The 24,785-nt window shown below is 40.7% G+C and overlaps 1 protein-coding gene across 1 annotated transcript in view; it reads right to left on the bottom strand.

The window, feature by feature from the left end:
• Positions 1–24,785, bottom strand: part of ZDHHC17 (zinc finger DHHC-type palmitoyltransferase 17) — an 80,588-nt gene that overhangs the window by 11,060 nt on the left and 44,743 nt on the right. The window contains exons 8-12 of the mRNA XM_053252738.1: positions 13,541–13,666; positions 13,215–13,357; positions 10,978–11,078; positions 4,596–4,720; positions 2,770–2,832 (exon numbers count right to left, since the gene is read on the bottom strand). Of these exons, the coding sequence (XP_053108713.1) occupies positions 2,770–2,832; positions 4,596–4,720; positions 10,978–11,078; positions 13,215–13,357; positions 13,541–13,666 (558 nt within the window). The remainder of the gene's footprint in view (positions 1–2,769; positions 2,833–4,595; positions 4,721–10,977; positions 11,079–13,214; positions 13,358–13,540; positions 13,667–24,785) is intronic.

Raw genomic sequence — 24,785 nt, 5'->3', positions numbered from 1 at the left:
GCAGTGGAAGTGTACTTGCAGTGGGCATCACTAAATAGGGCCACTGGGTCTCCCTCTCAATGCAGAATTAAGGCCAAGCACAGGAGAATTCTCTTTACTGCTATTTGATAGTGTTAACATTTTGAAAAGCACCTTTATTCTAAGGATCAAAGCAGCTAAGTCATTATTAAATGAGAAAAACCAACCATAGTTTACAAATAAACAAGCCTTGTGGGGATGTTTACTTGTAGTTATTGAAAGATGAAATGATTACTCACAATGAGTGACAGCATAAATAATCTGTATGCCGGATGGAACACACTGAATAAGTAGTATTATCACAAGTGAAAGTGTTTCACCAAAATTAGTATCAGAGCACAACCTTTTTTCTTTTTTCTTTTTAGTCTTGGGTATGACACCTACAATATTTAGCATTTCACTGTTCTGAAATACTATATTTATCAAGGAAGAAAAGCATTTGCCCCTGAAGCACAAATAAAATAATGTCAATCTCATAAATTGACTATTCTATAAAAGTAGACAGAATTATTTTATCAGTATGCCCCCAAATGAAAAATAACCCCATTATCTACCACCCTCTGTTCAGTTATAAACAAACCTTGATGCAGAAGTGAAAATTCAATTATATCCAATAAAAATGGTATTTGAAGACTAAAGACTAAATAATTTATACAGCATTTAGTTTTTAAAGTGTTATTAAAATCCTAGAGTTCCAGGTATGTAGATTATGGGTTTGAACAAGAGTATTCTTACCACACTATAATCCCTTCCCACCCTGAGAACCTTTTAATTAGATAGCACACACTTCACTTACTACATAGTCTTATACAAAGGCAAAAATTTTAACCTATGACTGATATAGCAATAACCATCATGCTTGATCACGTTACACATCTCACAAGTATAAAGTGATCATCCACGCTGGTTATTGCTATCAGTCACAGTAGCTTGATAACTGTGTTTGCAAAAAAATATCCAGTATAGATGTGCACAACTAAAATAAAGCTGCATATCATATCTGAAACCAAATATTAAGTCATGTTTTGTACTCCTCACTTATATGACACTTTAAACTATATCTGGATGTAAAAGTCCTAACAATTAGGACACAGAAAAGAAGCCATTGGCTGCATACAGATGGAATGGCAAACGATGGTTTGCCTGTTAGGAGCATAAACGTACTTGAGCAGTGGATTCCTGTGCTCCCACCTCTTTCCCTCAAGCTTAGAAGCTCCATTCCTGATTTGCAGCACACTATAGCCCAGGGCTGCTCAACTTTGGTCCTCCTGCAGATGTTGGCCTACAACTCCCATAATCCCTGACTATTGGCCACTGTGGCTGGGGATTATGGGAGTTGTAGTCCAAAAACAGCTGGGGAGCCTAAGTTGAGCAGGCCTGCTATAGCCCTATTCAGAAGTTAGATGGTCTAGTGCTGTTCATGGTTACAGCACTGAAAGCTGGTAGGAAGGTATGCCCCAGCACTGTCACTTGCCCCCTTGATCTTGCTGCTCACAATTACAGTGGCATTTGTGTGAAAAGGGAAGCACTGTAACTGCAATGGTAGGTGCTTCCATGATCGGCAGCCTGGGGCAACCCAGCCTGCCGATCACAGAAGCACCTGCCATCATGGTTACAGCACTCCCTTTTTCACACAAGAGCTGTTCAGTAGAAAGCCACTGAACCCACTTACAGTGCTCGAAAAGGGCGGGTTGGGAGTCCTGTCCCCAGCCCGTCACTCACCCTCCTGGCCCAACTCTTCACGTTTACTGCAGTGTTCGTCTGTAGAGATAAATGTTTTACGTGTGATTTTGCCCGTTTCTGTGATCAGGACACCCCTGTCTTTCAGTGCTGGTCTGGGCACAATGAGAAGTCACTCTGTTTCAAGCAGCAGTTGCTGTTTGTCTTTTATTTTTAGGAGCTGTATAATCTTTTTGTATTATATCAAGATACACAGGAACAACAGAAAAATCTAAAGAATTAGAAGGAATTACTACTGCTGTGCTGTGAACATAGTGTTGGAGAAGGGTTGCTGTGTTAAGATGGGCAGCTGCTGTACCACATCTAAGTCAAACCTTACCTTTCGCTATTAAAAGTGGGGCAGCTACCAGAATTTCCATATTGATTAGTCAGAGGATCATCTGCATTTGACTGCAACAGCTTAAACCATTTAATCCAGTTTTCCACCCAAACCCAGCTGAACTCACTTCCAAAGCAGAGTGTAGGGCTCTAATCACAGTGGTGAATGAACCCCAATACCTTGTTTCTTTCTGAATGCAATCTCAACAGCAGTGTTGTCTCTAACAGGGATTCCCAGATGTTGTTGACTATAACTCCCAGCATCCCCAACTGCAATGGCCTCTGGCTGGGGATTATGGGAATCTGGGAATTCCTGTTAGAGGGAACACTGCTCAAAAGCAGTGTAGACAAGAACTGGATACCAATTTACCACTATGCTTGCAAAAATCCCTTTTGCTCGTGGAAGGAACCCTTCTGTGAGTGCAACTCTTCTTTTTTCCATGGAAAGGGCTTCTACAAGCACAGAGGTAATTTGGGATCCACCCCACTGGGTGTTGTGTTGTGTGTTTTGTTCAAAGTATAGCATGGCATTTGTATTCCTAAATAGTGATTCAGTACTCTTAGATAGCAGAGACTCATGTATATGCTGTATGAGTATCTGGTCTTGCATGCCCAAGCATACACTAATTGCTGAAAATAAGCATGACATTAAAATTTATAGTTTAATTACATGTAAGCAAAAAAGCATACTACCAAACAGGTACTGCAGAATATACTCAGGTCCAAACTTCCCGTCTCTGCAAGTTCCACTATTGTCTGCAGAAAAATAAAACACAAAACATAACCTTTTAAGACTTGACTTCGTAATGACATCTCCAGGTATAAACTTGGCCTTGGCAAATAGACTGGACTATGCCATTTTGTTGAAGTGAGATCAACTTAATAGTTGTAAACCCCTGCACAGAAACAAACACACACACACACACACACACACACACACACACACACACACACACACACACACCCCTATTTGGCTCCACTCCACTTGCCTCTAGATGAAGGAAACTTCACCCCTCCAAGACTGTGCCGGCATTCGGACTGAGAGATTGGTCCAGTGGCTCTTGGGTAGCATAGCTTTTATTATTTTGTATAGTTTATTAAGAGGCACTTTGTTCAAAGATTATACACTTCCTCTGACTTATTTAAACACCCTCTCCTTGCTCAGAAAGTGCTGTGTGAGGTCACCATTGCCCTGTATGAGTCTTTCCCCACTTTCAGCACAGCAGCACTATGGGCTGCTGCCGCCACGTTGCAATAAGGAAGGTGATCTACATCTAGTCCCAGAACAAGGGAAAGGTGCTCCTTTGTGCTAATCTTGATACCTGTGCCACAAATCAGAGTTCTCCTGTACAAAATATAGGGTCAAGACTAGTCAGCCAGCTCATCAGTGGTAAAACAGTCCCTAGACTGTACCACTTCAGGCTGTAGGTAAGATAGCAATTCTCCCAACACATAGAAAACTGTTCTCGGGGTGAAGGTATATTGTCTAGCCAGAGAGCATATTACACCTATTCTTGTCTATCCATACTGATTGCAAGTCATCTTCTGGATCCAGTTCACCTCAACAGACTGATTCCAAAGTAATGTCTTCTTTTGTACAGCCTTCTCCATCTACTGAGGTCATCTGGGAAAGTCTGAGGAAGTTGATGTCAATTCTAGTTCTTTTTAGTAATAGCACTGATCCTTTTAAACACTCTACCTCAAGAGGCGGCTTAATTATATCTTGATATTCTTTCTGCTGACTTGTAAACACTTGGATTGTTTGAGCAGGCCTTTCCTAGAATGTTCTGGGACTGTCTGTGTGGTGCAGTGCTTGGATTATGTAAATAGTAAAGCATTTTATAATACAATGCAGGTAAACCTCACTATACATGGTACTGCTATTCATGGTTCCATATATCTGCAGTCCGAAAATAGGCCCCTATCCTCAGCATACATGGGTACATAAAGGGTCAATACCCATATATCCGTGTTTCCTCGGTGGCCAGAAATGACCTTCGAGGTCATTTTTTAAATTATTATTATTATTATTATTAAATTTGATTTGTATACCGCCCTTCCAAAATGGCTCAGGGCGGTTACCATTTTGTTTAACTTCTGGTCACCATTTTGTTTAAAGAAACTATTTTTTGGCTCTTTTGTAAAAAACAAACACACACCCACACAAAACCTTTTAAACATAAGAACAGCCCTGCTGCATCAGGCCCAAGGCCTATCTAGTTCAGCATCCTGTTTCACACAGTGGCCCACCAGATGCCTCTGGGGAGCCCAAAGGCAAGAGATGTGGGCATGATATTTCAAGGAAAATCTCCCAAATCGGGGGGGGGGGGGGCACTGCTGGATAATCCTCCAATCTCCATAAACGCAATGCCTCATTAGCCACGTTTTTGTCATCTATGGAAAACAGTGGGAATGGAACCTCCACAGATAACGAGATATACCTGTAGTCTTATTCTGAAAACAATAGCCATTAAGTAGTATAGGGGTTTGGTGTTTAAAAAAAATAAAAAAAAATTAACCTTTTTCTTTTGTTCTTCTGTAGCTTTAATTATTCCTGGGTCTGATTTCCAGGATTTTCCAAAATTGTAGAAAAGTGCAACACTATTGGCAAGAAATGGAAGGTGGATAAACAGAAAGTTCAGATGTATTTAATGTTAAGGAATTTAAATATGACACATGCAAATTAACAATCCTTTACTAATTAAAAATAATCTAAAAATAAGAAAATATGGCTTTTGAAGTTTACCTGTTGCAATCTGTATTTTTCATAGAACATACAATGAGTTGTTTATAATGATATACTGTTCAAATGTACAATCTCTTCTTTGTTCCAGAAGCTCTTAAGTTAGTAGTTTGCTAAAACTAAAAACATCTTCTAAAGAAATCATCCAAACATCCAACCATATGAGAAAGATTGAGAGAGTTTTATTGTTTCTCCAAAGGCTTGAAATTCCAGTTAAATCACAAACAGAATACTTTAAACCATATAAAAGACTGTGTAGGGAATCATTGAGAATACCATTATCATCTGTTGGGAAACAAAAATACTGAAGTTCACATTTAACTGAAAGTTTTTCCACTGTAAATAAATAATTGAAAAGGGGGAGTTTGTTACCAGACAGCCTCCCTCCCTTCTTGGAAACTTTGGCCTTTGACCCAAGCAAGACTGAGCAGAACCCCAAAGGCAGGCACTTGATACCAGGAAGGGGAGCAAGTCCCCAGACAGGTCAGACTTGTGTCATGTAAAATCTAAATTGACACAATGTTGGTCTACGGAGAGCTAAAACACCTGAATACCTTGCATACCAAGTAAGGCCAGAGCTCCAAATAACGCACTGTGGAGGGTCTTAAACAAGATATCACTCCTAGGAACTTGAACGGTTCCACCCTCCCAACAATCACAACCAAGCCCAACTCTGTTATGTAGATTTGGCTCAATACAGCTCTTTGTTCTGGGATCCATCTGAATTATGTCTGCCCCATTCATACATCTCTTCTAGATCCTGCACTGGAACATTCCTCTTTGTATTTCTGAGTTTTACCACCTTTGGTACCTTGCAGAGGGAAGGACCCTATAAAGAGCAGGGATGTGCACAAACCTGTTTGAACAACCAGCTGTTTGGCCAGTTCAAAGGCGGGGGGCGGGTCTGACTTTGGGGGAGAGTGCCTTTACCCCTCCCTCTGCTTCCCTTCCCCCTGCTGGTGCTCAGTTAGCAAAGGCTCCGTCAGGGCAGCAACATACCTCCCTCCTGCCCCATTACCTCTTTGGCCGGAAGCACACCCATGCGCTGGGTACTCCCTGGTACTTCTGGCCAAAGAGGAAACAAGGTGGCAGGGAGGTATGCTGCTGCCCTGACGGAGCCTTTGCTAATGGAGCACTGATGGGGGGGGGGGAGAAAGCAGAGGAAGGGGTAAGTGCACCCTCCCCCGCCCTTAAAGTCAAATCCCCTGCCTTCAAACTTCCCCCACCCGGTTCCATGCACATCCCTAATAAAAAGCCTTGGTTCTCAAAGCTCAACTGTTGTAGTTTCTGGAGTTCTTGGAGGCACATGCTGCCTTCTAGGCCTACTTGGTTGAGTATCCACGGTGTGTGCTCAAGCCCTTTCTCTTTAAGCTGAATGAGTGGTCCTTAAGTTTTAGCATTGGACCATGAGGTCCAGAACCACTGAGATGACCTGAAATCACTATCCTCGAGTGCCCCTTGCATGGGCTTGCTGCATGGAGGCCTGCACAAAACTGCCTTGGACATTCTTGGAACTAGGAGTCCTGGGGTCACTCTCTGCATGGGCTCACTATGAGTTAATCCCCATATTGGCTGCCTCCTGAGCAGAATCTCTATTCCCTGGAAGAGAACCATTAAGGTTGGGCCACTCACTGCATGGGCTTTCATTTAGCTTTTTAGGGACCTTTTCAGAGACCCCAGGACCTAATTGCCTTGGATAACCCAGTGCTCCCTTTACTAGCAGTGGGCATGCAGAGTGTTAGAGTCCTTGGAACTTGGTGCCAAGCTATGTCTGCTTGCCTGCCATCTTGGCAGTTGGGGACCCTGAATCTCTTCCTATGGGAGCCAGCCCTTTGGAATCACATACAAAATAGCAGATTCAAGACAGGTATTATGCAGCTCTTGACCCTTTTATTCTGCTTCTCTCTCCCCACATTCCAATACCTACCAACTGCCAGGCTGCCTGCCTTCATTTCTCCCTCCCTGGGAGGTGCCTTCACTCCCTGTGCAACTGCCATTGTACCAAGGTTGCCCACTACCATGTTTTACATTGTGCCTGTGCCTCTGCATATTACAAATAAAGATTATTTCTTCTTTTCAAAAGCCTTGCCTCCAAGTCTGTTGCTCCTCCCAGGTACTTTAACATTGTCTTGCCTCTGTCTAGAATGTGGTCCATTTGTTAATCACATTTGCACATATAGTTTTGAACAAATTTCCCTGAGTTAGTTAAAAAGCATACACACATGTGGGTAGTGTACACAGCATGAACAAGTGTGGTAACAAGTAGCTTTATTTGGAGTGTGGGAATAAAATGGTCTGTAAATTCATAAAGCACATACTGTGGTTTATAAACCAACTTCAAACTATGGTTTAAGATCGTGGTTGGTTGGCCCCAGGCCCAACCAAATCACAGTTTATGGGTTATCAGAATATTAACGAATGAATGAATGATTTGTTATGGTCACAGACCCACAGAAAGTACATATACAAAAACATGATACAGTACAATTCCAAATTCAAAACTACAGAACCATCATACATAATTGTTAGCAAAATTAGTAATCATTAAACAAACAATGTTCCACATTCAGATTATGTCATCTTAGTCAACTCATGACTAGTGGTACCAAGCAACAGACCAAAACTCTGTCAGAAATAGATGGATTCTGATCTGATACAAGAAAAGATAGACAAAACTCATCAGACCTGCCTAGCATTTTGACTAAAATAATCTGAATAAAAGTAGAAAAAATATCTCAACAGAATGAGCAGTACAAAAGAACATGTCCCACATTTTCCACCTCATCCACAGGGGTAGATACGCTCATTAAACTGAATGCTCCAATATCTTCCCTCAAGAAGAGCTGATGGGGACATTAAAACATGCCAATATAAATGTCCTCCGATGATTCAGAACTGTAAGATTAAGGAGGTATCTGGCTGGAGTAAATCAGGGCCTAGAATCTCCAAGATTAGAATAGATGGGGACCAAACAACCTTTTTGCAGCTTGGTATCCCATATATATTAGTCATTTTAGCTTTATTATAGCCTAAAGGTATTAGAAAACTGAGAGTAAACCCATATGTCAAAAGTTTTGCCAACAAAGACCTTCTTCAAACAGTTTGATAAGCATCTACCATAGTTAGTGGGTCCAAACCAAACAGAAAAAAAATATTAATTTGAGCCCAAACTTAAAGACATGAAGCCAAGCCTGTGCCTCGGTTATAATTAGGCCCGATTCTAAGCTCAAAGATGCATTGGAAATGAAGCGGAGAACTGAAAAGATAGCTATCAAAATTTTGCACTGAGCAACTTCAAGGGGACCATAGTCATGATAAGCACACAACTGCGTGCCCAGAATATCAACAGAATTTCAGTGCACATGCATTCACGCACAAAATCAAGGGGTGCTTTACAGGATGTGGGCTAGAATCCAAAGCAAGGATACATGACCATAGGAGAGGACTGTCTACACAGCTAGAACTTTACTTTCATTCTTCAGAGCAGTTCATTTAGCAGCAAACTCCAACTGTTTGCACTAGTCTCTCCTGTGCTTTTATATAATCTCTTTGAATCCAAGCTGTGCAGTCACCAACTTTAAAGAGTTTTCTAATGGAAAACTCAACCCACAACATTACTATTACTGATTTCAGTGATAATCTCAAAAACTGTGCATATTCCTATTCTGATGATACACTGATTGAAGCGTTCTCTATTGATAAGTATTGCATATCCCCTCTAGCAGTTTGCTATACCATTTTACTCCACAATGAAGTATTTATATCTTTAATTAAGTCACCACAAATGAATGCTTTGGACAAGTTACTAACTGTGTCCAATTATCATGAAATTTCTATCATCTCAAAGTACATCTAGTACAGATGTAATGTTCCAAATCTTCTATGCATCGTTAGGATATCACACAAAACTTTCTCCCTGGCATGAATTCCACCCTCTCTTTTGTGGTCTGCCTTAACTAGGATGTGGTGTTATGTCTGCACTGGCTCCAACCCTGGATAATGCTACCCAGATTTCCTCTTAAGCAGAGCATGAAAGTCTAGTTTAAACAAGCTTCAGTTAAAAAGGCAATCTTTGTTAGCAAGCTCCTAATCACCTAACTACAGTTGAAGGTCAGGAACCATTTTTGCAGGCCAATAGGACTTTATATTTCAGTCCAGAGATTTAAAATATTTTTATAAAAGCTATTGTCTCTGTTCTTCTAATACACATACAGAAACATTGCATTAAAAGCTGGTCATGAATTTAGCACATTAGAAATGCACAACTATCCAAGATATTCCTACTACGAATAATGCCACTGAAGACTCTAATGCTTTGCAACAATCAGCACAGTGGCAACTAAACAGACCGTAAAAGTCTCAAATGGAATGCAATGAGTAAAACAAAATTATTATTGTTCAGCATTATTATGCTGAGAATTTGAATGTCAGTTCTGGATATTTAAATTATCCCTTCCCAACCCACTTTTAGTTCTGATCATAATACAGTACCAGGAGCAATTTTATCATGACAGCCACATGTTCACATTTCATCAGATATCTCATTTTTTACCAGACAGAGAAAAAAGAAGATGGCAGCTGACTGCCAGAGTAATGCCATGCTTGCACAACGAACAAAGCTGTGTTTGTGCAAGATGGTCGCATAGCTGTACAAAGTCACTGGAGTGTTTGAAGCTGTGCTCTTGCATGCAAGTCCCTTGCAAAATATATAAGGAAGAGGTTTTACAGTAGGAGGTGCACCACCTTGCTGTGCGAAAATGCTTACTCCTGTACAACGCAAATCTTGAAAGCAGGATTTAGCGCATTTGGCTAGCACAAGATATTTGCACAAGCACAACATTCGTCTGGATGTCGGCCACTGTGCTCTGAGAAAAATTATTTTCTAGAACTGTAAAAAGTGTATCTGTATTGGGGGACTTCTTACTCCCAACCACAATTTTTCTGCTTCATGCTATAAAAACACTGAAGATGTGCTCCCCGCCCCCCAGTGAGGTTGCAGGCAACTTGACTGGCAGTCAGTCAAGTTCCCTATAACTTTACAGGAAAAAATTGCATGTCTGCAATGTTTTTATAATATGAAGCAGAAAAATTGTGGTTGGGATAAGAACCCCTGCTCCCCACCCCATATTTCTTACAGTTATAGAAAGTGTTCAGCAGAGAACAGTACCTTCTTTATTCTCTGTAATGAATAACATATCTGATTAAATGCCTCCCTGTAGCAGTCTTCATAACACTGCTTCTGGCAGTATATTTTGACCACCAATAATAAAGACTTGCAGCATTAATGTACACTGACATAAAGGATTTAAGGGAGACTGCCTATTGATACCTACATGGCAAAACCTAACACATGCTCCTGATCTGCTACATCATTGTGAAATGTGGAACGCTTAAGGTCAATGGGGGCAAGAAAGAAAAAAACCTCATCACAGAACTCAGGAACAGAAAGAGATAAATAGCCTGGACCTGAGGAGGGGGGAAATGGTGTATGTATATATAAGCGGAGGTCGAAGGACCTGTGGAGCAGGGGACTGGGGCTACATCTTACTAGGGACTGAAGAAATGCATCCATTCATTAAAAGAACAAAGATTCAAAGAACATGGAGCTAGATTTCACACACACTTATTTAACAAAATCCCAGGGAGCAGGACTGAACACTGTAATCCATGTCAGTATTTGCAATTTACTTGCTTCCTATCATCAGCATAAGTACACTACCGTAATAAAGGAAAACTGCTTTCTTCTCTTCCACTTCCTTACTCTAGTAAGAGTTATGCCAGTTACAATTAAGTCCTCCTTTGTAGTCCTCCTACAATTAAGTCCTCCTAAGTTCATAGTCCTTATCTATTCGTTCACTTTCATCAATATTCCTACTACCTGCTTTGACTCATTCTGTCCTGCCCAGCTCCACTTTTACTTATTTTTGTCCCCTTTCATGGTCTCTTTCAATCCCACCACAATCTCTCACACTTTGACTCTTCTAAAGGGAGCTCTTTTCAGGCTCCCTTTATTGGCCCACTTACCAGTTCTGCTCCATTTCCCTCAGCACTTGTTATACAATCTGTTATAACAAACAGTATTATACAGCACTGTTATGTAATCCACCAAAATTGAATATTTCAAAATGGCAAACTGCTGAACACAACATAAAGGATATCATTCCAAAACCAGAAAAACCACGTCACATACATCCAGAATTTTGTTGCTAGGTAGATTCCCAGAGGCAGTGCACTATGCATGGAGTGATCAAAGAATGATCTGTGGAACAAAAGAAAAACTATATTACTTAATAGCTCGCAATATATTGTTCAAACATGCTATACTTGATTATTCACTAAAAACTTAGCATATGAAAACCCCACAGAGTTTCAGATACTCATTGCAAAACTTGGAAATAACAGATCCATTTAAAAAAAAACTATTGTCAGGTCAGCTCACGTTGCCAAAAGAAGTTTGCGAGTGATGTTCTTCTCCACCTTGGAATGTAAAACACAGTTCTGCACATGAATGCTCAGCATTCAGGTTGACCAACCTGCTCTGAAGGCATATGTACAAAAATTATTTACTGGTATTCCCTTAATATCAATTAAAATCTCACTGATTACTGGGAATTGTGTGACCAGACCACCTGACCAAGTAAGCATCGTCTCTGTTTGGGTCAATTCTCTTTATTGTTTCTTTCAAACATTTTGTGTAGTTGCTCTTCTGTATCTAGACTCATCTGTGTTTTGGCGAGAAGGGATTGAATTTCCAAGCTGTTTTCTATCATGGCTTCCAAAGGGAACTACAACTCCTATGGGACAATACAATATGGTACATGTGTCTGGCACCATCTGTCAAATGCACCAACATTTTGAGCCACAAGAGAAGTTTTGGAAACAGACAAGGATTTCCCCCAAAATATTTATGGAGAAAGCTTCTATATACCAAGCCAATTCCAAATCAAGAGGAGAAGAGCTCACCGGTCTTCACTAGATAACAGACACAGCTCCGTCTGAAGTGGAAAATGTTCATGAAATGACTCCCTCCCCACACCCGCCACTCAATCTCCACAAGGTAAAATGGTTCTGTGAAAAGTGTACCCAAAGGGTAAAGGTAATGATATCAGACAGATTTCCAAGATAGTAGTCATGTTACTTTCCTACATAAGGCAGAACACTTACACAAGGCCATGCTAATCCTTTCACCACACACATGGTTCTGTGAATTAGCCATCAGAGAGCAGGTGGCAATGCCTCAGAAGTTCCAACAGGAAAATTAAAAAGTGCTGCCAGTTTAATAATTATTATTTTTAAAAAATTACATTGCTTCAGGCTAGCTGTTCAAATTTCTCAATGCTTTTATGCTTGCAGTTGGATTCCACTGTAGCACAACATTTCAGTACACCAACAATATTACAGAATTCTACAGCCACAGATTATTTGCTCTAAAGCCACATTCTGACAGCAGTGAGAGGATTAAACTGCACACTCTGTAAAACTCAGGATGATCATTATTTCCTGAGTATGCAGGAAAAATCTAACCCACAACATCAGCTGCAGTAACATAATTTCCCACATTTACAAAAAAAGATTCTAATGTTAGAAGTTTTTAAGAACATACCTGACATGGGCTGTATTTCTTGCACTGACAAGGAATAAATTTAAGACATTCTTCCCTGCAACCTTTCCTTAAGCAATGTAATTAAACAGTTCCAATATGAATTCATTTTCTTAAAATTAACATTAAAGACCTATATGAATTATTGCATTTGTTTATCCAAGCACTATCTGTTAAGATTCCCCTTTTAAAAATATATAGTCTTAAAAGGTATGTGTTTATTACAGACTATTACATTATGGAAGTAGAAGAACAGGATACTTTTCATTTCTATAGATAATATAATTCCATACATAGCTTTCAGTATTTAATTCCCAAAACTGAGAAAGGAAACATTACTGTTGGGTCGATACACCATTGTGTTTTCATAAACATAGTCAGAGAATTATATATCAAGTGACTGAATTTGTAATTTAGTTATTTCCATAGAGCTACAACATAAATGCAGCTTCCATCTAACACACTATGCAACCTATACATTATCTAGAGCAATAACTGCCTTTCAGCTGTTACTGGCCACTGTGGCTGGAGATGATGGGATCGTAGACTTGCAACAGCTAGTTGGCTGAGGCTGTGCAGCCCTGATCTAGAGGGCAGAACATAAGAGCATCAAAACATATTTTCATAGTATACCTACACCGAAAAGTTTTTCTCTCTTCCATAATTTCATGAAATACTGAAATAAGATCCAGCAAATTCCTTTCATGAATGGTGCTTTTAAGCGTTTTACAAAATATTATGTAATCACTAATGTTATCTTTGTTTGATAAAATAATTCCTCTATTTGGTACTTACTTGGAAAGAAACTGAACCATAGCCCATACACCTCCATACATTAGTCCTTTAATGAGCCAAGAATCAATATCAAGGTCTGCTATAAACCCAACCAGCCAAATAACAAGAAAAGGTGTTCCCAGCATCACTTTCTGACGAAATTCCTACATAAACACAAACATGTATTAAACAACTTAGATATTTTAAAAGTAAATTACTAAACAGTTTTAACACTCAAACGATCTCTTAGGGTACAAGTCCGGGTGGGTGGGATATCTAAATAGGTACACAATTTATCAAAAGAAAAAAAGTATCACATGATTTATCATTTAAAAGAGTCTTCTCACCTTATCAGCCCTCAGCTTTCTGAGAAATGATGGATTGTCATAGCCCTTTGCTTGTCTCGCCTCCTGTAGGTGGTTTATCATCCAAACATTTTTTCTTTGTTTTGCTAAGTCAAGTGGTGATTCACCCTATCAAGATTATGAATGATTTAAGTACCCTTCTTTAAAAAAAACGGATTCAGAGCAATTTTACTTAAACACACACACACAGTAACCAACATTTAAACTAATTATATAGACAACACTGTTTTGGTTGGCAATGTACTTTCTAGTAAATAAAGAGTGAGGCAGAATTCCATTCTTCTAAATCTGTTTTCATTTCCATCAGTTGTATCTGATGAATGATAAGCAGTTGGCTATTTCTATATCCTTTGGGAACAAGATTTCTTGCCTCACTGTGAATGCATTAGTTTCCCTTAAGCAATATATGAAATAGTTAATGGGAAAAGATCCATGTGCTCAGATCATTCTGGAAAAAGAGATTGCTTTTCAAATGACAAGCAGTAGGGATGCAGCCCTCTATCCCCAGAGACCTCCTCACCCGAGTCCCACTGTTGCTCCTCCCCACAGGAGCAGCAGCAGTTGACCCGGCCCTTGCTGCCGCCACCTCTATGTCCACTTGTTCCCCTCAGGTCACTGACAGGCCCGGTCCCGTCCCTTGCTTGCATGCCTGCGCCAATGGCCTCGGTACCCCAAACAGCAGCAGTGGTTGACTGGACCCTTCATTGCTGCCAATAGGTGCCTACATGGTCGCTCATTGCCCTCAGGCCATTGACAGGCTGGGGCCTGTCCCTCACCCGCCCTTCTTTCTCTCTTATCCTCCCTTCTTTTTCTCTCTCTTTCTCTCCCTTCCTGAGTCAACAGCTCCCTCATGACCCCTCTCTTCGCAGACCCCTGCCCACTATCATCAAACAGTTGCATTTCAACTGACCTTAACCATCACAGGCTCCTCCTCCCTATCTGCATATGGAATCCCCACTGCCCAATCACCATGGTACCACAGGCCTCTCCTCCCTGTCTGCATATGGAATCCCCACTGCCCAATCTCCATGGTGCTCCTGCTCTCACATGCTCCTTCTCCCTATCTGCATAGGGAATCTCCACTGCCCAGTCACCACGGTGCTTCTGCTCATGAACTCTTGTGAGATCTGCCACGCATGGGATTACCCATGGGTATGCCTTAGAGATAGATAGATAGATAGATAGATAGATAGATAGATAGATAGATAGATAGATAGGTGTGCACAGACCACAGTTCAAGGTATGGTCTGAATTTGGACTGGTCTGATGAACCTCAAACCATGTGTGGAGGCCAGATGAGTGACAGAGCTGCACTGCTGCCACATGGAGGCTGCTGGGGGGTGGGGGCGGGGGATGGAGTGCCACCCCAGCAGCAGGAAGCTGCCTGGAATGGCAGTCACATGGGTAAGGACCTGTGTCTTTACTTTTAAAGGTGCCGCCCACCACCCCGCCCCCACCAGGTGCTGCCTTGAACCACCTGACCGGTTAAGCTGAACCCGTTAGACTGGTCCAAATCTGGACTAGACTTCGAACCAGGCTCCAAGAATACCCCCACTTAACAACATAGTTTACTCACTAAACCCCAGCTACAAACAACTTAAAAAGTGAAGTGAACAAAAAATAAACTGATTGTTGGTATCTGGTTTTGTACTTGTTTTATTTAGCTTTGCATTCAAAGATGGCTTTTAAATATTCTTCTTCCCAGTTCAAAAGGGTGAACAAAAAGGAGTCCTATGAGGGATACCTATCTTCAGTTGAGAGGCTTAAACCATGCTGTTTTCTTCCCTATAACTGTGGTATTAATAAACTGTGCCTGATCCAATTCTGGCTGGGAGGAGAGAATTGTCTGGAGGATGGAATATTGAGGTAAGGGGGAGGGGGAAGGTGCTAGGAAAGTGGAACGTGGGGATGAAAAAGCCAGTTAGGGTTGTTGGGTTTGGTGTAAGAGAAGGGTGGGTAGGACTGTAGGTTAGGAATAGGTATTACTTTAAAGTATAGGTGTTTTAAGACAAACAGGTGTCTGTAAGGAAGGAAATATGCCAACATTTTGATTTATACCTGCTCTAATTGTATAATAAACCTGTTAATTTAAAGACTGTGGTCTGCCTTGAGCCTCACTCACTCAGGTGCCCCAAAAGGAAGCACATGCCCCAAAGGAAAGCCTGTGTTTTAGTGGGTTTGTGCATGATCACTTTTACTTGCAGGTTCAATCCCCTATGTATAAAACAACATTTATTTATTTATTTATTTATTTTATTTGATTTGATTTATATACCACCCTTCCAAAAATGGCTCAGGGCAGTTTACGTTATGGCTCCATTATTCTAGATCCTTAAAAGATCAGTGGCCTTGATTCACAGTCCCTGATCAGTCTATAGTCAACTCCCATTTTGAAAATTAAATGCAATCATGCCTCCCAATAATAAAAGTTTATTATGCATTTTGAGATTATCAAGTAAGTAATAATATTTAACGATTTTTATATTTACATCCACTCTTCCTCCAATGATAATAGTAAACACAGACACATAATTATCATAGCCACAATAAACTTATGCTACATGCTTTCCTGTTCAGGGTATCAATATGTAATATATGGATGCCAGTGTTGCAAAAACCTGACCTATCTGCACTTGACGTTTGTTCCCTGATTTTACAAGTTCACTTGTACAAGTCTCATTGTGCTCAATGGGATTTACTCCAAGATGAGTATAGGAATGCAGACTCTAAAGAACTGAAATTTTTGAGGCCATTCTATTGTAAACCAGCTTGTGCCTCTTTTTAACAGGGAAATCTGGATAATAAATCATAAAAATAAGTAAAGCACCAATGTTACTAGTTACAATGTCATTTTTTAAAAAAATATCCTCTTAGCAGCTGTAATGTATTGCAAAAAGTTAGTATTTTGCCTTGCTGACAGCACTTTACAAGGGAATTAGACTCTTTAAATACGCTGTGAAAAATAACAGCTCCTAGTTTCGGGCAAAGCAGCATTTCACCATTTTAATTTTTTAAAACATGCTCAGACAGTTACATCCTGTACAGTTACAAGGTACATTTTAAAGAGACATTCAAGAACTACTGTATATTTGCATCACTTTATCTCCAATTCTCCTCACCCACCCCCAGATACACAGACCCTGATCATCAATAAAGTACTGACTGAAGTACATATACAGTATAATGAAACTTTGCAAGACAACTTTATTAGATGTGGGAATCAAATAATCCCAAAGAAAACCAGAAACGAAAGACACACAGTAGCAATGGGGGCTTGTAACAATCAGGCTGTAACAGCCTTTCCTTTCCTGTAAAGAGTGAACCAGAAGTGAACCCTCTCCTGATTGACAGGCACTGATCTCTGGAGATCAGCCACTCAGCACACAGTGGCCGGGACCTAGTGGGCCTGGCAGCAGGAAGAAGAGGCTGTCTTTGTTCTCAGTTGGAGCCAGACAGGGCGAACAACAGGTTGGCTGGCCGGGCAATGGCAGCAACCAGGATGACTGCAGGGGCCTGAAGTCTCTACCATGGATTTGGTGAGTTCAGGAAAGAAGCCAGGGCTTTGGCTTCAGGGAAATGTTTAGCAAGGGAACAGTTTGTTAGCTAACACATTAGATTTCTTTCTTTTCGTGCTATGAAAATCCCTACAATTGGTTTATTGTGTTTTTATATGTAACGTAACAAATCAAGGCAAACCAAGCCAGTGCCCTTTTCCCAACTAGTGCATTGTAAAAGTCTCTGTAAACTCTCAAGGGGGCTTTTTGTGTTTTCTTGCATTTATGTTCTATGCAACTATGCAACCACGATTTTTAAAGTTTGATGCCCCAATATCATCTGAGGGTGCTTTTTGAAGTATTCTTGTAGTTGCTGAGTGTCCCTTTTACCTGTAGCTTGAAGCTGACAAAGCCACAGACTGAAGCAGTCTGTAGTATTTTGAATAAAGTTTTTCTCTTTTTGGTTCTTTGCATTTTACCTGTCTGAGTGGATTTTTAACTCAGGAAAAGGGGCTTTACTGTGGTGCAAACATGCCTCAATGTTAATTGCTCAGAAAATCACTACCAAGTGTTCTCTTCATGTGTAGACTGCACATGGAGGGGTTTTTGTATTTTTCCATTAGCAAAGAGAAGGAGAGTTTTCCCGGGAATTTCACCCACACCAGGGAGGGATTAAACTCTGTTAAAAAGTGGGTGTGGTGGCAGCGATATAACTACCAAGGAACGGTTAAGTTTTAAAGGAACAGCCTTTGTTGAGTAAACATGGAGGGAATGATTCAGGATTTTTATTTCCCCCATGTGGGCTTGCTCTGAGACAAAGGCTGGGCTTAAATCTGCTATTTGCTACAGGGCTTGATATAAAATTCTTTAAAAAGGGTTCAAAGTGAAATGATAATGCTCAAATCACTAAACAGAAGGACAGAGGTTCCCAACCTGTGGTGCTCCAGATGTTGCTGAATTACAACTCCCATCATCCCCAGCTACAGTTTATTGTGGCTGTGGATGATGAGAGTTGTAGTTCAGCAACATCTGGACTTGCAGGTTGGGAACCCCTGAAATAGAATGAGGACAATTATTCATTCATTCATTCGATTTCTATACCACCCCTCCAAAAATAGCTCAGGGCAAAGCAGCATTTCACCATTTAAATTTTTTAAAACATACTTGGACAGTTACATCCTGTACAGTTACAAGGTACATTTTAAAGAGACATTCAAAAACTACTGTATATTTGCATTGCTTTATCTCCAATTCTCCCCACCCCGCCAGATACGCAGACCCTGATCATCAAAGTACTGACTGAAGTACATAATATAGTACATATATTATACATATACAAAGTATAATGAAACTTTGCAAGACAACTTTATTAGATGTGGGAATCAAATAATCCCAAAATAAATCAGAAACAAAAGACACACAGCAGCAATGGGGGCTTGTAAACCAAGACAGATAAACAGCAGGGGGAGGGGGAGCATGTTCACAAAATCTGCTTAAACAAATCGAGATATGAACATCCGAAGCTGTATTATATGGAGTCTGATCATCAGCCCATCAAGTGCAGGACTCTGACTGGCAGTAACTCTATGAGCTTTTCCAGCCTTGCTTCCTGAAATTCTTTTAATTTAAGTCAACAGGAATGCCAGATTTATGTCAACACACATCATTGTTTAAATATAAAATGAAAGAACCTTGCACATGATAGAAAAACAACTTGCTACAACTAAGAATCTTAAAGAAATTATCTCTTGTCATATATTTCAAACAAACTGCATAGATGAGAATTTTACCTCCTGATAATAGATCTCAAGCTTTACCTAGCAAAACATTCCTTATGCTGTGTGATTTGTGACACAAAATACCTTTGGGTGAAAAAGACAAAACATTATAATGTTGCTTAATGAAAATATGAGACACAGGTGCTAGCACTTTCAGAATGCTGCCATTTAATAGAACTATAACAACTACTCTTTAATTTTATCAAAAATCTCAAGCTCACAGATGTGAGATGTCTGAACAAAAATCTGTTTGACAGAGCAGTGATACATAACCCCATGAATGCAATGCAGTTGGGTTATGCGGGTGTGTGTGTGGATGCAGAATAAGCCTCACTTACTTGCCTATGTGAAGTTCTGCTCCTCTTTTGGACTGCAGCTAGGGTTTTGTGGCTTTATCTGTTTGCCTTTCCCTAGCTGCCCCCATTCCATGTCCCAGGGAACAGGGGCAAACTAAAAGCCTGTTAGTTTTGCATTACATTAGTTTCTTTGGTGGAGCAAATATGCCTAACATCTGTTCCCACTTGAACATGCCTCATCACCAGGATGTCAAGAAGAAGTCCTTCCATCTCTGATACTTGCACTTGAAAACTGAAACAATGAATTAGCAGTTTAGCACCTAATATGTAAATGATAAAGTGGAAGGAGCCCAAACTAAAAGGCAACTGGCTTCCTTTCTGGAGTTTTCAAACATCCCTTCTTAAAGATGCCTGGGGGCTCCATGGCAAGCCTTAGCCTCACCAATTGCAGGGATAGTCCAATGAGGGCAGAAGGGTTAAGTCATTCATTGCCTTAGACAAGAGATCGGTTGCCAGGACAACATGAAAAGTTGCTAAAACCGGCCTATGGCTCCAGTTGCAAAGACTCAGTGCAAGGTAATCTTCAAGTTACGATCCAATGTCCCAAAAAGACTCTGCAATGCAGTGTTGGCAGACTATATCCTAAAGCTAACATATGACAATGAGTTGTACCAGGCCTCACACAAATGTACTTCCCTGCCGCCTCCCCCCGTCCCCGCCGCCTCCTGAAAAGTCTCTTCTGGTTCTGAGGGATGGGTGACTCTCTGGAATGGAGCAGGATGTGGGATGCAGGAAAAAAGGGGAATTCACAGTGTACGTGAAAGGGAACGTCTCTTTTCTCTGTCTGAAAATCAGACAAGAGACACTTTCCATGTGAAGAGTTCTATGTGCAGACTGAATCTCCCTCTGATTTTTGGCAATCACCCGACACCCAAATCTATATTTTATTCTGTTCCCTTCTGAAGGAACTTCTGATCCACAGGATAAACTTTTTTAAGGGCAAAGGGGGCTGCTGCAGGGAGGCAGAGCAGGGAAGTTTCCTTGTGGGTAATTCCTTCTGCCTGCACAACTCTGAATGCAACCCAAAGATTTCAAGCTGATAGCTGGTACAACTTTTTTTCAAGTCAGAAAGAAAGGTGTGACTGTGTTCTTGTAGTACAGAGGAGGCAAAAGACAACCAACTGAAGGTACCTCCAGCTCCAGTTTTGCACTCCTCCTCTCTTCTATTGAAGGTAACTCCCCTCCTAAACAAAGAATTCATGGAGGCTTGAAAAATGGCTGACTCCTCCATCGTTCGGCCCCCGCCTAAAAAAACAATGAGACAGGTACCAGAAACAGAAAAAGTTACCCAGGAAAGGCAGATTGTCTTAAAGACAGTGTACAAATTCCAAGGATTGTGCACTTGAATCCCTGCATCAAAAAAGCAGATGCCTGACCAGTTAGATGGCTAACTTCTAGCAATAGGTTTCATGCACTGAAACCTGTGTGAGGCTTTGGAATCTCATTCTGATGTTTGCTAGAAGGGAATGTAATAGGAGCAGAAACCGGGAAACTGTATTTTCTGGTCCTTAGTTGCTTTTCACGTACACTGTGAACTGAACTTATCCCAAGCTTAAGAGTTTGCTCTATCCTTGGGCAGTGTAAGCCTCAACATTTACCACCAAGGAAGTCAGTGAACAGAATAGAACTTGCCTCAGCAGAAAGCAAACAGGAAGAAGTTCAAAAGCAACGCTGCTTGTCCACACATTTACTAGTTTTCTAGGCTGTATATAGCTTCCTGACCTAGACACAACTGATTTGCTCATCCTTTTACAATCACCATAAGAATTATCCCCTGGAGAGACAATGCCCAGTATAAATGCTACTCCTGCTCCAGCAGGCCATTGTTTATATTGTAGAATCATGTAATATCCCTAGCCCCTTCAGATCAAATGATTAATTGAGCTTAAAAAAAAAAATCTAGAAATCATGATCAGCACCAATTCTTTGTATGGTAATAGGAAGCCATGGTAAACACATGATTTTTATAGATATGTTGAAATGAAGGCTTTCAACCCATATCTATACAGCAATCAAAAGTTACTATGCAGCAATCAAATCCCTTTTTAAATTGAGAATTTCAAGATATGAGATGACCTGCCACAAATATGATCTCAAATACATAATCAGGGCTCAGGAAATCCAATCTGTGATGAGTGAAAAATGATGCCTAATGAGTGAAAAAATCCCAGGGAATGAACCAACATAGCTCAAGGAACCATCTGATGAGTAAAATATTTTGTCTGGCTGGTGAAATGAGCCAACATTTCTTGACCACTGTGCATAATATTAAATGATGCTGTGGGTTCCCTGCAACTGCCGAAGGACTTCTGAACCCTGCTTGAGTAATAGAGCAAGGGAAATTAAGCCACTTTCTGCCCTCTTTCTATGGCTTCTTGCCTCCAGACTCTCTTAGCTGCTCACACTGAAACTTGACAGGTTTTTCTACCCTCATTATCTACACACACACACTCCATTGACCTGGTGTGTGTGTGTGTGTGTGTGTGTGTGTGTGTGTGTGTGTGAGAGAGAGAGAGAGAGAGAGAGAGAGAGAGAGAGAGAGAGAGAGAGAGAGCGCACACAGCCATCTCACATGAGCTTGTCCTTTCATGAGAACAACCTATGACTGGCTCCTGAGAGGTCCAGTTTCTTTTCTTCCACCCTGTGGTTGTGCTGTGACCCCGGCTCAGCCTGCACTGCTATAATGGCCAGCCTGTCTTGCTCTTCCCTAATCTCATGGGCAAGGCTGTGCTCAGCCACCCACCAGCTATGAAGTGTTCACATCCTCACAGAGACCTATATGTTCAAAACCAGTTTAAGTGTTTAAGTAAGTTGGAAGTGGGAGGTATTACTTTGCAGTGGTTCCGCTCCTACTTCTCAGGCAGATTGTCCAGATGGTGTCACTTGGAGATTCTTGCTCTTCAAAATGAAAGCTACTGTATGGGGTCTCACAGAGCTCCATTCCATCTCCAATGCTTTTTAACATCTCCATGAAACCACTGGGAGAGAGCATAAGGGGATTTGCTACAGGGTGTTATCAACATGCTAACACCCAAATCTATTTCTCCATGTCAGCTTCATCAGGAAATGGTCTCATTTCTCTAAGTGCCTGCCTAGAGTCGGTAATGGGCTGGATGAGGGAGAACAAACTAAGGCTTAATCCAGGCAAGACAGAAGTGCTTGTTGTGGGAGGTAAGAACTTAGGAAGTGGTTTAGATCTACCTGTTCTGGATGGGGTTACACTACCACAGAAAGAGGTACATCATCTGGAAGTACTTCTGGACCCAAAGCTCTCCCTGATTTCCTAGATTGAGGCAGTGGCCAGGAGTACCTTTTATCAGCTTTGAATGATATGCCAGCTATGTTCACTTCTGGAGATGAATGACCTTAAAATCAGTGGTGCACATGCTGGTAACATCCAGACTTGACTACTGCAATGTGCTCTTTATTGGGCTGCCTTCGTAGATAGTCTGGAAATTGTAACTGGTACATAATGCAGCAGTCAGGCTGGTCTCCAAGGTTACCATCACATCACTCCTTTTGAAAGAACTACATTGGCTGCCAATAAGTTTTTTGGGCAAAATATGAAGTGTTGGTTATTACCATTGTTCCCGCTAAGGCGTGCGCGTGCAAGTTTTTTTTATGTCCGCTCAGTTAATTTTAGATCCCGCTCAGGTTGACTCAGGAATACCCCATTCTGAATGCATGTGTGCACACACTGTCTTGATACTGCTGCCCAGAACAAAATTCATTCCGCACACAGATGAAAAAAATTAGAGAAAACACTGGTTTTATAACCAGGCCTATAAAGCCCTGACTGGCTTGGGCCAAAGTATTTAAGAAAATGCCTTCTTCATGAACCCCAACACCTATTAAGATCAACAGGGGAAGTCCAGTTGCAGTTGCCACCAGTACATTTGGTGGTGACCAAAACTGGGCCTTTTCTAGGGTTGCCCCAATAAAGGACTTTGGATTGAACTCCCAAACAAAATTAGAGCCTCCCCATCTTTGGATTTTTAAAAAAATTGAAAACATACCGGTTTAATAAAGCTATTAGTCCATAGTTTTAAATTTAAGTTATTTTTATAACTTATTTTTAAGTTATTATTTTTAAGATAAACTGTTTTAAATATTGTGTTTTAAAATTGTAAACTGCCCAGTGATTTGTACATGAGGCAGTATAAAAATGTGCTAAGTAAAGTTTTTACAAAAGCAAATTTATAAGTATGTACTTTTTCTTTCTATAGCATAACCTCAGAAATTCTAGGAAAAGACCATAATATGTTTTCTATAAAGAAGTACTAGGTTGCATTTCGTATATCATAAATAACTACACCACACAAAACCAATTTACTGCAGGTCAAGCTTTCATAGCAAAAGTTTCCAAAGTGGATACAGTGGACCCTCGACTTACGAACTACTCGACATCCGATGTTTTCAACTTACGAACGACAAAAATGGCCACACGCTTACGAATTTTTCGAGCTACGAACGGAAACCATTGGCGGTTTAGATGCGGTTTCCTCGACTTACGAATTTTTAGATGCGGCTTACTTGACTTATGAATTTTTTCAGACCTCCATGGGTGCGCTTTTCGACTTACGAAATTTTCGACCTACGAACGTGCATTCGGAACGGATTAACTTCGCAAGTCGAGGGACCACTGTACTTGCGTTTTTCTATATGGCAACCCCTTAATGTCATCCCTGTGATGGGGTTTACTTCCAATATGCTTACTGCTATATTCTTTTTCCTTTAGCAGAATAGCTAAGGTAAAAGGAACAAATCAAATCTTTATTGTTACGGTCACTCAACCAGCAAAGGTAAAGGGAACTAACATTGGCTTATATACCCCACAGCATTATGTTGGCAGCAGCACCAAACCCATCAGTGTCACTGTGGGTGTGGGGCTCTAAAATACGCAGCCACACTGCTGCACAAGAGGGCACAGTTGCCTTTTGCGCAATTGTATGGAGTGTGCAACTTCCATTGGGGAAAATGGAAGTTGCACACCCCATACAACTGCACAAGAAGGAGCACTCCCAGTACTGTCCTCTTGTACAGCAGCAGGACTGTGTATTTTATAGCTCCCACAGTGGTATTTTAGAGCCCCTCACCAAGGCAGCTCCCATATCCTAAATTCACCTTGGAAAGTTGAATGTTCACTAGCAGTTTCTAACAAAGCCACAGTATAATCTATCCAAAATCAAATCTGACTTACTGACGTGATGCTTCACTCAACTTGCTATTCCATTTAAAGAGCAAGACCTTTCATTTTTAGAGTTAACAGTTATATTTAGAAGAATCCCACAGGAAATGTTCCAGCAAAAATAAATGCTTCTTTTAAAGTTAAGGACATCATTTATGATAAAACTTTTCACTCCTTTCAAAAAAATCACAAAAATATTCCCTAAAAAGGCTAAAGAATTACAGTAATGTAATGCATATGGTTTGGATGTTCAACTATTTCATGTTGCACAGCCAAAAGTTTCTTTTAAAGTAATAAAAATATGATTACTCATCTCAAAAGATATACCACAATCCATCACCGAGTACAATCTGCTATCCTGTTGCAACCCTAGAAGATCCTTGTTACAAATGAGCAGCATCATGTTTTGTA

The sequence above is a fragment of the Hemicordylus capensis genome, chromosome 5, assembly GCF_027244095.1.
Source record: "Hemicordylus capensis ecotype Gifberg chromosome 5, rHemCap1.1.pri, whole genome shotgun sequence".
Taxonomy (NCBI): Eukaryota; Metazoa; Chordata; class Lepidosauria; order Squamata; family Cordylidae; genus Hemicordylus; species Hemicordylus capensis.
This window is presented reverse-complemented; position numbering and strand designations above follow the sequence as displayed.